This window comes from Equus quagga, chromosome 7, assembly GCF_021613505.1.
Source record: "Equus quagga isolate Etosha38 chromosome 7, UCLA_HA_Equagga_1.0, whole genome shotgun sequence".
In the NCBI taxonomy this organism is placed as follows: domain Eukaryota; kingdom Metazoa; phylum Chordata; class Mammalia; order Perissodactyla; family Equidae; genus Equus; species Equus quagga.
In genome coordinates, this window is record NC_060273.1 from 16,490,513 (window position 1) to 16,505,618 (window position 15,106).

A 15,106-nucleotide genomic window follows, 5' to 3' on the forward strand; every position below is an offset into this window, starting at 1 on the left:
AAAGATATGTTGATTAGGTCTCAGAAAATCTGAGTTCTCAGCCTGGCCCTGACACTCGGCTGTCAAAGCTTAGGCAAGTTGCTTTACCTCTGTTTCCACATCTGTAAACTTCTAATTGCTACACAATATAACTTTCTTATTTAGATCACTACTCCCTTCAACTCAGAATTTCTACTTCCAGGAATTTATCCTGACGGATAACCAGGGAAATGTACAAGAATGTCCATCATATTATTGTTCATAATGATGAAAAATTGGAAGCCATCTTAATGTCCATCATTAGAGAACACTGATTTACTTAGACATTGAATATTATGCAACCCTAAAAAAGGTAAGGGAGATCTTTGATATGAAAAATGTCCATACCATGTAAAGTAGTAAAAGTAGGTTAAAAAACATAGTCTAAACCTCAATCCCAGGTTGTTGTTGTTGTTTTAAGTGTGTGTCGTGTTTGTAGAAAAAGTACATAAAATTATGTACCTAAATATTGATGGTGGCAAGATTATGGCTGACATTTTCCTTTTCTCTATATCCTTCCCTAATTGTCTGCATTTCTTGCAGTAAGCTGAAAATTTATACTTGGGGGAAAACAAAGCTTCATCGATTTTTTTAAAGGTACTTCTTCATGCACATTGCCAGCATGATGTCCACAACAGCCAGGAGACTAGGGGTTACTTAAAAGACAGGTTTGTTACTTTAAAATGGTATGAACAAGAGATGGTCTTTCCTCAACAAAGCCCACCACCCTCTTTCACTCTGCATTGGAGTCATAAGTATTTTGTCAAAAAGATCCTAATTTTTCCCAGTATTATGGAGAAAAACACCAATTCATTCAAACAGAGCTAATCTCAGGGAACATTGATCTTATGGCTGGCCCATAGAGCAGCTGGTGGAATACCCAAGGTGAGTATTAGGAAGAGCAGAACTCTGCTTATTTCGGGCCTTCTAGAACACCTCTCCCATCCCAAATCCCTCCCTGTCAGCTGGGAGGGCTGGAGAAGATTCAGGTGTCTCCAATAGCGACAGAGGAAGGGCAGGTCCTGTTTCCACTATAAAAGCACACAGCAGCCCATCCCTCTACCTGTTGATTTGGTGATGCCTTTGGCCATGGCGCACAGGCAGAGAGGAGATTGTGGGAGTCCCTCAAGCTGGAGGGACTCCAGTACAGACTGGAGGTGAGTAATTCTGTAGGCAGAGGGAGGGGATGCAAAGGCCTTGTCTGCTTAAGTTCTTTCCTCCTTAACTCTCTCCCCCATCCCCTTCCAGTGTCTACAGGTCACTTTCTCTATTCTTTGCCCTTGTGACTTTGGTGAATGCAGGAGGTGCTAAGTTGGTGAATCCTGACTTCTCAGGTATGCCTCTTGGGTGAGGGAAATGACCTTAGCATCTCTCAAACATGTTGCAGCTAGGGTGTTAGATGGCCAGGAAACACAAACATGGGTCAATCTCCCTTCAGCCCCTTTCTTACCTTGATTAGGTCACTGGATGTTTCCATTGCTTACCCATGGCTTGCTATACTAGCTAAACAAAAGAGCTTGTGAAAACACCTGGGCTTCCTTCTATTCCCTCCCTGCCTCAAGCTTTACGGAATCTGAAGAACAGCAAACCACAACACTAAACTCCCATCTCTGGGAGAAGTAGTCTTCAAACGCAAACTCATGCTCAAGGAAAGCACCAATATAACAGACAACATTGGAGCTGTTCCACTTAAAACGAGGAGTTTCTTTGAACTTTCATCTGAGTCAGAGGATGCAGAGTGGCAGATTATAGGCAGAAATTAGCTTTTAAAAAGTGTTCTTGGGTTTACCTAGGGCACTTTTTAAACTTCAAATTGAAAAATCTTTAGATAAAACTTTTGTTTTCCAGTTCTTCACAGGCCTACCATCCCCACCTCCATCAGCTCCACTGTCAAGGTTCGAGCCTGGTTCCTGCATGTGTGCTTGGTAATCCAAATCCAGGCTTTTCCCTGGAGTGCTTCAGAAAGCCCTAGACATTTAAATGATAACCTTCCTTACAGTTCTTGGTATCTTGTGTTGTAGTTACATCTTTCCCACCAGTTTGTGAGCTCCCGAGGGTAGGGAATAAGATTTGCCTTTCCCAACTGGCATCTTCTCTGATGCCTATTGGAGAGGAGGGGTCCCTTTATACACTTCTGTAGGAATCACGCCTCCTGTAACTCAAAGATGCCCCAAGCGCTTTCTCTGCTCCTCAGGTACTGTCACTTGCTATAAAGATAGAATGATAGTGGAGCTTCCAAGCCATCTTGGCCCCAAGAAATGGCATGCATCTGTGGTGGGTAAGTAATGTGTGTTAACTTAGTCTTACTTAGTAGAAAGCCTTTGGCTCAAGGCCAGCCCCATTTTTCTGGTGAGCAGGGTATACAAACTGGAACCACTGGCATCCAAATCTCACGATACCACAGGGGTCTCTGATTTGCACGAGGCCACCAAGGGTGAAAGACCTTGTCTTTCCCTGGAAACCTGTCTTATCTCAGAATCCTCTGGGAAATTTTTAGCTGCAAATCACAGTATCTCTCAAAGCTTGAGTCATATAATCCAATTGGGACAATAAAAAGTGATTGAAGTACCTTAGAAATCAATTGACAGTTGTGGATATGTAGCTTTGGTTGACTCACTGAAATGTACTTCTTGGCCATCCTCTGTCTAAACTGCTCTGGCTTCTCTAGATCCCTCTGGTCTTGAAATGCTGAACTGCACTCATGACCTGGACCCAGAAAAGCTCACCCTGAAGGCCCCATATGAGACCTGTACTAGGAGAGTGGTAAGTAATTGCTTTGAGGATTAACTTGGGAAGTAATAACCTAGTAGTTACTAATAATAACCTAGTAGTTAAGGATAGAGGCTTTGGACTAGAACAGTGGTTCTCAACTAGGGGTAATTCTTTTTTGTCTGCCCAGAAGACATTTGGCAATGTTTAGAGACATTTTGGAAGACGCTCTTGGTTATCACAACTGGCAGGTGGAGAGGCTGCCACTGGCACAAGCCAAGGAAGCTGCTAAATAGCCTACATTGCCCAGGGTGGCCCCCATAACACAGAATTATCAGGCCTGAAATGCCAATAATGCTGAGACTGAGAAACTCAGGCCTTGGGTTTGAGTCCTGGTTCTGCCACTATCTAGGTGTGAACTTGGGCAAGTAAGCCAACCTTTCTAAGCCTCTGCTTGTCCAGTGGAAAATGGGAATTATGGTACCTCTCCACAGGGTATCTAAAGACTAATGACATAATGCAGATGAAGGAGTTGGTGCAGAAACTAGACACAACGAATGCTCAAACATGAGCTATTTTGATCTGTAACCCTCATGGGAAATGGGAGACTATTTTGGTGCTGGCAAATAGAGAACATCTATGCTGTAGAAACAGGTGTTGGAAGGCAAGCCGCAGCTGAGAGTATTGCCAAGCAACAGCACAGCCCAATCAGGGTTAATAGGAGCAGTAGAAGCAACTTTTCCAAGCAGTTCTCAAGCTTTAATGTGCAAAGAATCACTTGGGGAACTTGGAAAGTACAGATTTAGTTCATTTAGTTGATGACTTAGTAGGTCTGGGGTGTGTCCTAGAAATCAGCATGTTTAACAGGCCACTTCACCTGATTCTGCAGTGACAATCTCTAGTAATTAAATTTTTCCTTTCTGAAACAGCCATTTCCAACTTTAGGAAGCTTAGAGTTGCATTCCTTAAGATCTAACACTTAACAGAAGAATGTTGACTGACTCCTACTTCAGACTGAGTTCTCTAAGCCAGGGGAAATAACAAAGATGGCTCTGCCCTGCACAGCCACAATGGCTGCTATGCAGGTGCTCAATAAGTGTATTTGCATGACTTGGTAGAGGCCCCAAACCATCCAGGACCATGATACTCAGAGATAAGGTAAATGTAGGAAGAAAATGAAAACTGAACTCCAGTCCCTGAAGCTCAAGGAACCGTTCTCTGCAGATGTATGGGTCTGTCTTGGAATGTCTAAAAGGGCTAGCTATAGAGTCTCCTGGCATAGGAATGAGGTACCTTCTAGAACCTATGGTATTGGTAACTTCGAAGTTTTGCCACTCAGCTGGGTCAGATGGCATTCTGGAATCGCCTTTCCCACTGAGGTACCAGTAATTACTACGTTCTTACTATGCCACTTTCACACAGCTTGGCCGGCACCAGATGACCATCAGACTAGTGGACAACAGTGCTGCTTTAAAACGTGAGGAGGTCGTATATCAGATCAGCTGTCCAGTTATGCAAGCAGAAGAAACCCATGAGCATTCAGGATCCACAATCTGCCTGAAGGATTTCATGTCTGTGAGTGAAACAGGCTGACTGCTTCTCCTATGGCTACTGCAGAGAAAACGTGGCGGTCTAGAAAGAGCTGAGCTTAGAAGCTGAATCAGGATTGCAATCCTGTATTCATTACTTACTGGCTGTGTGGCTTTGGATTGATTTCTTAACCCCCTGAGCCTTTGTTTCCAAGTCTGACATGGGGGACAATAACACTTACCTCATAGGGTGGCTGTAAGAATTGACTGAGAGCATATACAGTGCTTAGCACATCATGCCTGACAACAGAAAGGATTCAATGGTAGCTGCAATCACATTGATAATTTGACAAACTGAATCCCTACCACATGCCAGGCCCTATGCCAGATACTAGGATATAGTAAATAAGCAAAACGGCTCAATCACTCAGGGACTTTATAGTGTAACAAAGCTGATACCAACAATGGACGTCGAACTGCATGGCTTGCTATAATACTTGGTTTTTATGGACATAGCAAAAAGCTGTGCATTTAAGAACCTTGTGTCTCAACTTACAACTAGAAGGGAGCTTAGACTTTCCAATTGCCTTTTGGTATCAGAAGCTCAAAAAGGTGAAATGATGTCTAAGGGCACAGCTGGGATTCCTGACTGTCCTGTGCTGCTGCTACTGCATCCCACGGCCAGGCCTCTTGATGTAAGAACTACACGGCAGTTGCTCTGGGTGTTTTCCACTTACTGTCAGGTAGCACGATCTCAGAAAATTTCTTCCCCAAATCAAAGCCTCACATCATGACTTTTTTTTTTTTCTTCCAGTTTACCTTTCAGATTTTTCCTGGCATGGCTGATGAGAGTTCGGTATGAAAGTAATCTTTTAAATCACAGACCTAAGTAATCTTTAGTTCTAAATTACAAGGTGATATAACTTTAATCCTGATTAAAATATTAAATAGACAACAGTAGTCTTGGGGTTAAGGTGAGCACCAATCCTCCAAGTGAAACTTTTGGCTCTAGGATCCTGATTCTCAGATGGGATGGATCATTGAGGTTGGTGATGGCACAAGAGCCCAAACTCTGACCCTTTGGGAGGCCATGACACAAGGATATAATCTCCTGATTGATAACAAGAAGATAATCATCCAAGTGTTGTTCAATGCCACTGGAGTGACTCACTACACGGTAGGTATGAATCTTTGTACCACCACCCAGGCAAAGACGAATATTTCTAAATCCAACATGATCTCAACCATGTCTTCAAATAAAATGGGAATACAGCTCATTCAACGTGTATCTTAATGCCCACTATGTGCCAAATACTGCACTGAGTCCTCAAGATACAATGGTGAACAAACAGATGTGGTCCTTACTTCAATCTGCTCTCCCTCTTCCCTACAGACTTAAATCTACTACCTAAAGTAGAGGTAGGGTACTACTAAAGTCTGTTATGAAGTAAGGTGTTCTGTTTTAGCATTGTCCTATATTGTGTGTTATACCAGGTATGGGTGCTTTTTGGGCCAACAATCGAGACACAACATTAAATGAGTTAATGTGCCAGACAGAGTACTTAGAGCAGGTCCTGGCACCCAAATGCTCAAGTGTCAGCCATCTTAATAGTCCTGCTACACACTGAGTATAAACAGACAGCTGAGTCATGTAAACATTCTCTCTGAACGCTGATACCATAAAATAGTCATAAGAACAGCTTCTGCTCATATCTGCCTAGAAAGGATCAGCTACAGATCACATCGGTAGACAACACTAGCTTGCCAGATGTTACAAAGTGCAAGATTTTAAAACTAGAGCACCTGCAGAACAATTATTGGACAGAATGCCTAAATTCTACTTGGGCCCAAACAGTACCCAATACGTGAGTGTATGCTTACCCTAACTATTCTTCTAGCTCTGGTTAGAAATGCAAGTAAACCAATGTTTTAAAAAATACTCCACTCCTCCACTCAGCAAGGTAACAGTCATCTCTACATGGTGCCTCTGAAGCTTACATATGTGTCTCCTGGGCAGAAGGTCATCTTATCATCACAAGTGATTTGTATGTCAGGTAAGGCCCTAGTAAGGGGCAACTCCAGTTGTGGGAGACATTGCTCTGGGGACTTAATCAAGGCTGATCATGGGCTTTCTGATGGTCATTCCTTCTAGGTCCTGTGACCTGTAATGCCACACACATGACTCTCGACATACCAGAGTTTCCTGGGAAGTTAAAATCTGTGAGCTTTGAAAACAGGAAGATTGCTGCCAGCCAGTTGCACAACAATGAAATTGATATGGAGGCAACGAATGGCTTGAGACTGCACTTCAGCAAAACCCTTCTCAAAGCAAAAGTATGTGCCATTATCAACCAGTGAGCTTTATGGAAGCCTGACTTGCAGCTTAGTCTTGTAGGTAATCCTGATACAGCTGGTGACTTGTCTATGAACTCTAACTGCTGGGGGAGTAGATTCAAACTTTGGACGGCCTCATTTGATCACTTTGCATAAGTGAATTCTCAGTAACTGAGATTCACTCTCAAACACCAAGCCTCTTTAACCTCCGTCATGGAAGTCTTCCTAAGTTTTTCTCAGCTCATTGAATAGTAGAAACTGCTTTCAAGTTTCTAACGATGAATCCCTATTAAAACCCTTATGCCCTATTAAAAACAAGACAGCTTAATCTAAACATAAGGGTCCCAAACTGTCCTCACTGAGGCCAGTCTTGACTGAAGGAATTGCCAAGGACAGCAGAGAATAATCTTATATCATGGTATGTGTTTTGCAATAACACTTTATAACATTATTTATAGTGTCCTTTTCACTCAGACCTGGCTTGGCAGGGTACTCAGCTCTTTGGAATTTGATCTGTTAATTCAAGCTTTAGTACCTGGTACAAAGAACATGCAGTGTCGGGTACTCTAGGGCATGAGTTTAAAGCAATAAATTTCCTGCCTAGGGAAGCATCCTGATCTGGAGAAGTGATAGGGTCTCTCTTGTTCTGGCTTCAGGGGAAACCAGAATAAGTCTGGAGTGTACCTTGCCGATATTGAATGTACTTCCTTCCTGCCTCCCTGTGACTGCTCTGGGCCCTGACAGTCGTGGCTGCTAATTGATATTCTTGCATTTCAGTTCTCTGAAAAATGCCTCCCCTATCAGTTCTACTTACCTTCACTCAAGCTGACCTTTTACGTCCAACTGGAGACAGTGTCCATGGTGGTTTATCCTGAGTGTCTCTGTGAGTCATCAGTTTCTATAGGTAAAGACCTTTTCTTACAGATTTTCTACGTTCTTTCCTCCCTTAGCTCTTGTGCATGTGGGAAAGTGTGTAGAAGTTCAGATTCTGTATTACTTACACTTTGAGGAAACGAAAGACTGGAGATCAGAAAGTTCAGTCTAGGTGCTATGGCAGGGCCCTAATGAAGACAACACTCCCAAAATTTACATACAGGTAGATCTCACTATAACCGCCTCAGGTTTAAGTAATCTGGATATTTCATGTTAGGAGCCTAAGACCACCATCTAAATAAGGTTGTCTCAAACCTGTAATGAGAGGGACTCTAAATACTTAATAGATTTTCCCCAAACTCTTGCAAATTCCTCAAAATATGGAGGGGGTGTATCCTCCCATTCAGTTTGGCCTCTGCCCCTGTGCTTCTCCTATCAGCTGATCTGTACCAGGTCAAGCCTAATAGGGAAAGTTAGTTCCTGCCTCAGCTTCACCCCAAACCACTAAGGATTTATGAGCCTTGAAAGAAGGGACGTAGTGACACAAGGCGTTACACTTGAAGCCATGAAGAATCTGACTCTTAAACCTAATCCTTCATCAGGATTTTGTCACTGGTCTCTTATTTCACATGGCACTTCTGCGTCTCCTTCTCCTTCTTCCTTTGGATGAAAAATCCTTCCATTCACACAGAGCAGCTTCACTGTTGTCTAGGTACTTTAGGGTCTCCTCTTGTAACCCAAGCTGCTTATCGAAGTATCTTCCTGAAGACTTAAGACAAATTCTGGTGCCTCCTGGTGAAAATCCAAACTTTCCCTCATCACAATTCAAGGTTAGTAGAAAACAATATTCACATGGCAGACAAACTTAACCTCTTACTACTATCTAGTTACAGGTGAGCTGTGTACTCAGGATGGGTTTATGGACATCGAGGTCTACAGCCATCAAACAAATCCAGCTCTCAACTTGGATACCCTCATGGTGGGGGACTCATCCTGCCAGCCTACCTTCAAAGCTCCATCTCAGGGGCTGGTACGGTTTCACATACCCCTGAATGGATGTGGAACAAGACATAAGGTTAGTACTGGTAGATAGCAAGAGATTAAGACTTATCTTTGAGGTAACTAGTTGACCATTTTCTCTTACTTCAAGTTCGAGAATGACACGTTCATCTATGAAAATGAAATACATGCTCTATGGGCAGACCTTCCTCCAAGCACAATTTCCAGAGACAGTGAATTCAGGTGTGATACAACTGCTACTTTATTTTTTAAGCTCTGGATTAAATTCAAGCAGTCTTTTAACCTAAAACTTCTTGTACTATCCCTGTCACACCCGTCCACTCTTACAGAATGACAGTGAAGTGCCACTATAGCAGGGATGATATGCTAATAAATACCAACATCGAAAGTGTTCCTCCTCCAGTGGCCTCAGTGAAGCCAGGTCAACTTGCCTTGATCCTGCAAACCTACCCAGGTGAGACATCACAACCTAAAGAAATCTGCTTAAATCCTTCTGGAGAACTCTTCCCTAAAATGAATGTTCTGATGCTGCCAGACTAATGGAGTAGTAGTGATGCTTAAGCTCTTGTTGCAACCATCAACTACTTGAGTACTAAAGAGTATCGATTCCATTTCAGATAACTCCTACCTGCAACCTTATGGGGACAAGGAGTACCCTGTAATGAGATACCTCCGCCAACCAATTTACCTGGAAGTGAGAATCCTAAACAGGACTGACCCCAACATCAAGCTGGTCTTAGATGACTGCTGGGCAACGCCCACCATGGACCCAGCCTCTCTCCCACAGTGGAATATTGTTGTGGATGGGTAGGTATTCTCCACACACAAGGTAGCCCAGCAAATCCATCAAACTGCCAGTGAAGAGAGAATAAAAGCCCTTGGGTTTCAGAGGAGTACTATAAAACACAAAGGCCCTGACTTTTGTCTTTATTTCTTAGTGATCAGTCCTTCGTCTAATGAAGTGACTCATGCTTTCCTATTACCCTTGAATCTAGAAGAATGGGATCTTTCCCAAGGAAGTCTGGCTCTAATACTCTACTCTCTATCTGGAGAGAAAACAGATCTTCAGTTCTTATCCATTTATTGATCACCAATCATTTAATCCATTTATTGAATACCAGTGTGCCAGGCATAGTGGTGTATATTTGAACAGGCATTTGAACCTCATCATTCTGTGAGAGACACTGGCCACCTCACGAAGAAACTCAAGCTTGCTGCTTAGTAACTAGCCCAAAGTCATATTTAGTAAATGGTGGCCTTTGAATACCCATCTGACTCTAGACCTGAACACCATAATGCTCTGAAGCTGTGACTACACATGCTTGTGCACTAGTGTTTGTCCTCTCAGCTCTGCCTGCAGGGGTCTGCAACTTGATAGAACTGCATCTTAGCTTTCTTGATGCTCTTGTCATCTGTTGAGCTCTTAACCTCCAGGTATACTCCTTCCCCAGGACCATGTGTAGCCAGTGCATTCACATCTCCTTCCTTCATTCCATTAAAGACTTGCTCAAGTGTTCCCTTCTCCAAGAAGCCTATCCTGACCCTCCTGCCCCTTTATGCTGGTCTCCTTCCTTGGTACTTACCACCTAACCTACTACTTTATAGTTATCACCCCCTGCTAGCATCTAAGATATAAAATGGCAGGAGTTCTCTGCCTTTTGTCACTGAAATATACTAACTGCCCCAGACATAATAGGCACTCAGAGCTACATGTAAAACTTGTAGTTCTTGATGAGTTTAGCTGGCAAACAAATAGGTGCCTAAATTGTGCAACAGCAGGTACAACTTATGATTTCATAGATACTGTCGGATAGGCCACGTCAGAGGTGTATCCAGTAAAGGTACAGGTAGAAGGTACAGCAATAGTCCTGGAGGTGTCACACATGACTGAATTTGGGCAAACACTGAGTCAGACTTGGGAGTGATTGTGGCTGACGTGTTGTCCCCTTGCCCTCTGCCACCTGCCCCCGGTACCTGCCTCCTAGCTGTGAATACAACCTGGACAACTACAGAACCACCTTCCATCCGGTTGAGTCCTCTGTGACCTATCCAAATCACTATCAGAGGTTTGATGTGAAGACCTTCGCCTTCCTATCAGAAGCCCAAGTGCTCTCTAGCCTGGTAAGTGACGAACAAGTCACCTGGGGAAGATTGAATGTGAGTCCATCGATTCCACTTCTCTCCCCCTGTCTACAGGTCTACTTCCACTGTAGAGCCTTAATCTGCAATATATTGTCTCCTGACTCCCCTCTGTGTTCTGCGACTTGCCCTCTGTCATCCAGAAGCAGGCGAGGTAAAATTCAAGTCCTCATTACTGTGAATTTACTCAAAGCAAGTCTCATCGTTTCAGAACTTAAATAAGGATGAGTGCCTCATCCTTCACCTAGTCCTGAGAGCCCAAGAAACCTTGGCCCAGTCTGTCTGACCTGTGAGTCCGAGATGGGCAGGCTCTGGATCAGTTCTACGGATAACTTTGTTTTTTGCACATGAGCTATAGCCTTAGCTTTTGCAGACTTAACCCTAAAAAGTCATTCTTCCTGAGTCTAGGTAGACCTGGAACTTAATCTCTGGAGATTCTTTGAGAGTTCCTCCTGTTCTTATAGTAAGGCATGTGCCCGCTCCTGCAAAGAAGGCAAAACTACCTAGATGAGCAGGGACTCTATAGAGATCTGCTCTAGGAATTCCGTCGACACACCTCTTACCACTCCTCACTGCTCCAGAGGTCAGACAAACTGTATTATCTGTCTCCAGACGCAGGGACCACTGAGCAAGAGAGAACTCTAGTAAGTCTCCCAGGACCCATCCTTCTGTTGTCAGATGACTCTTCATTCAGAGGTATGGATTTAAAGCCTGGCGTACTTCCTGGACTCCAGTTCTTGGCTTTATGTCAAATTTAATTACACATAAATAACACACACTTGTGGTCAACCTAGACAAGAGAAGAATAAAAGACAATCTCTTCAGGGATAGCTTTTAAGTCTCTTGTGCACCCTTCCAAAAATCCCCCTTTAACACAAGCGGGATCATATATTCTGCCTACCGTTCTATAACTTGCTTTACTTGTTTTAGCCATCTTATATCTGCAGAGACCTACCCCACTGTTACTAGCTATATAGGATTCCATCTAGGTGACTTCCAGTTTTGTCACTAACGCCATGTTGGAATCCTCTTAAGTCTCTGCCCACTATACAAGAACTTCAACATATGTTTCTAGAAGTAGGACTAATAGGTCATAAGGCATGTGTCTTCCTATTGTTAAACTTAAGCCTGTATTAAATTATGTTCCTGTTAATATCCCATGTCCTTATCCCAGATGGTCTTGATTTAGGCCTAGAATTTGAAATTAAGCTGTCTCAAATCCCTAACTAATAACCTGCAAGAATTACACTTAGGACAGCTAACCACATTTGTTAGGGCCAGGATGTTGTGCTAAACAGGCTGGGACTACAAGGTCCCTTCCATTGATTAAGGTTAGTAAAAGCAAGTGGCAATGGCAGTGGGAGAGGAGGCTGGTTCAAGGGGTAATACCCTGTTGCAAGCTTTCCAAATGAGTCCTCTGAGGCTTAACTTCACTTCCTTCTCTGGGGAGCCTTAACATGTAAAGCTTTAGCTTCAACTTATGCTTATGATTTAAATATCTTAAGACTTGAATATCTGCTTCATTTCCAGGTGTTGTGGACACTAAAGGGCACGAGACTGCTGGATATATTGCTTTTAAAACTATAGTTGCTGTGGTTGCCTTAGGAGGTGTTGTGGCAACCCTAGGCTTCATCAGTTACCTGCACAAGAAAAGAACCATGATGTTAAACCACTAAGTAGATTGTCAAATAAAGTGGTTGAAGTAAGCCTCTTGCTTCTCTCTTCTCGTTAAGATTAGATGGAATTCAAGGATTGTTTCTTGTGGTCACTGAGAGTGAATGCAGTGCCTATCCACAACCCTCTGGGCAGGGTTTGGTCTGTGTGGATGTGAAGAAGGAAATTTATGACTTAATTGCTTCCTGCCATTTAGCTTTTTAGGAACTGCCCCCCAACTCCCCAACTCCCAAAACTGGTAGTCCCAGAGAACTCAATCAATAGTGGAGCTTAGCTACAGCCCACCTCTGGGGGTGCATTTAGGTGACTGTCTCTTACCTCTCCATTTGTATACACAGGATGAGAGGGCCGGAAGCCACCCCTAATCGTTGGCATAACTTCCATTCTCCAGAAGGGAAGGGAAACCAGGTGTTCCGACAGAAATCTAGTATTCAACTTAGGAAATATTAACTCAAATTACTCTTTCAAATAAGTAGACTACTTTCCCTGAGGACATAAAGGCATTCAGTCACATGCCCTCCCTATACTCCCATCCCATTAAAGACCAGCAAGCCCCTTTGGGATCTGGTACTAGCTTCCTTAAGGGCAATCACAACATTCCTGGTCACATTAAGTCTCCACAGCTGAACACCAGCCTCTCAGCTGAGCCTGGAGAGCTACTTTCCTGCTACCTACACTTGATTATTACCTCCTCCTGAGGGTGCCCCATCTTATGCTAGGCTGCAATTATACATCTGCAATATGACCAGTGTTTGCTTCACACTGTATCTCTACCAGACCATCTTCAAGATATCTAATGCAGAAATAAGTTCACTTGTATCCTTCGCCTAGAAAGTCTGGATCTAAAGCAGACCTTTGCTAGGAAAAAAGGTGTAAAGCTTCTAAGTCGCTGTACATGGCAGGGAGGTGAAAATAGAAATATGGACGTCTTTATTTGTGGACTTCAACCCTCAACGGTGACCTGTCATACTCCTGGGTTTTTCAAAACTAACCTCCTTGAGGAAAGAATATCATATATACTTGGTCACCAGGTGACACTGTAGGTCTTTAATATTGAATTCTTCTGCTTTCTCTTCCAACACCCCCTTTCATTCTAAATCCTTTCGTTAGATCTATGTGGTAAAACTCAAGTGTGGGGAAGGAAACAACTGCATTTACGTTGTGTGAAAGGGCTGGTCTTTTTAGAGTAATAAGGGTCAAAAGTTCAAGTTCTCATCAAGGCCATCTTTTGGACTTTGCTATATAAGGGAATAAGGCATTAATCTGCTAATAATAAAACAAATGATCTTAGATTCAAACTTTTCTGAGACTACATTTTGCAGTGCTACACATTAGAACCAGAAACAGTGTATGTGCTGCACTTTTTAAAATGGCATTTAAAAAAAAAAAAACTGGCTACTTAAATGGCTTTCTGACCCCATGTGGTAGACTGAATAATGACCATCCCCAACACGTCCACATCCTAATCTCCAGAACCTGTGAATACTGTTACCCTTACATGGCCCCAAAAGGACTTTGTAGCTGGGGCTAAGGGTCTTGACATGGGGAGATTAGCCAAGTGGGCCCTTGTAAAACAGGTAGGAGGGTCCGAGACAGAGAAGATGTCCGTCCCAGTGGAAGCAGAAGTCTTGACTGATGTGGGCCACAAGCCAAGGAAGGCGAGCAGCCTATAATAGTTGGGAATGGCAAGGAAATGGATTCTTCCCCAAAGCCTCCAGAAGGAGCATGGCCCTGCTGCCTCATTGTGGACTTCTGAATTCCAGGGTTGTAAAATCTGCATCGCTTTAAGCCACTAAATTTGAATTGTTACAGCAGCGATAGGAAATGAGCACACCCTCTAATGAGTCACTACCCACAACTTGAAAAACACTTTGCTAGAAACGTACATTCTTACAGATGAGCAACTTAAGTCCTGGCGTAGTCCAAGATATCATAGTATCTCGATGGCGAGGCTGGAGCCTCTCATCCACGAGTTGGTCTGTTTGTGTAGACTCACAAGTGACCTGGGCCTCAAGGCCGCCCCACGACAGGACTTGGTTCTGAAGTGTCTGTCATAAATGCTGGGGCAGAACTTTGGGAGAGAAAGCCAAGCTGGCTGCGGAGCAGCTGCTGGGATGAACGTTTGTTGCCATGGTAGCCTGGAACAAGTATAACGAGCGGTAGATGAAAGTCGTGTTCTCAACTTCTGAAGGCACACATCCTATCGTACACGGGGGAGGCAGCCTAACCAGCGGAGAGGAACTGTGTGGGAAGGGAGTGAGTTCAGATCCCAAGAGGCTGCTCCTTTGTCCAAACTAGTGTTTGCAATCTCCCTTCTCAGGTAGGGATGGGCTGCAATTGTAACACAGGTGCCAGAAGGTAGATGAAGGGCATTTGGGATTCTAATGTTCTGTTGGACAGTTCTGATGACGGAGGTTACGTGGGCTGGGAATGGATTTGTGTGCCATGGGAAGCCCCCTCCAAAGCTGAACTTTGCTTCCCTGCGCCATTCTGCTGCTTCAGGCAGTCTTTTGGAATGTACGGGGCTCTAGAACAAGAGCTAGATTCGGGTTCTAGATCTACGCCTTCCTCCCTGTGCAGCTTTGTGCAGACAGAACAATCTCCAAGCCTATTTCCACATCTGTGCAAAGGGAATAAAACCCACTTTGGAAGCATGTGAGGATTCAATGAGATAATCAGTGTATTGTATGTGCTGCCCAGTCAGCACTGGGGCCATCTAAATAAAACCTCAGACATACTATTATAAACAATAACTGAGGGTTGAATAAAGGTATGTGCTAGACGAGAGGTTCTTAATCAGGCACATATTT

General features: G+C 43.6%; 1 protein-coding gene across 1 annotated transcript; it reads left to right on the forward strand.

Moving 5' to 3' along the window:
* The first annotated feature begins 1,107 nt into the window (after window positions 1-1,107).
* On the forward strand, window positions 1,108-12,298 carry ZP2 (zona pellucida glycoprotein 2). The gene is made up of 19 exons (XM_046666408.1): window positions 1,108-1,175; window positions 1,267-1,365; window positions 1,867-1,943; window positions 2,213-2,296; window positions 2,687-2,781; window positions 4,150-4,302; window positions 5,071-5,112; window positions 5,269-5,433; window positions 6,214-6,310; window positions 6,409-6,590; window positions 7,368-7,494; window positions 8,351-8,538; window positions 8,614-8,705; window positions 8,813-8,937; window positions 9,101-9,290; window positions 10,469-10,604; window positions 10,680-10,776; window positions 11,235-11,318; window positions 12,153-12,298. The coding sequence occupies exons 1-19, from the start codon at window positions 1,108-1,110 to the stop codon at window positions 12,296-12,298; spliced, it is 2,247 nt and encodes a 748-aa protein (XP_046522364.1).
* Window positions 12,299-15,106: the final 2,808 nt, after the last annotated feature.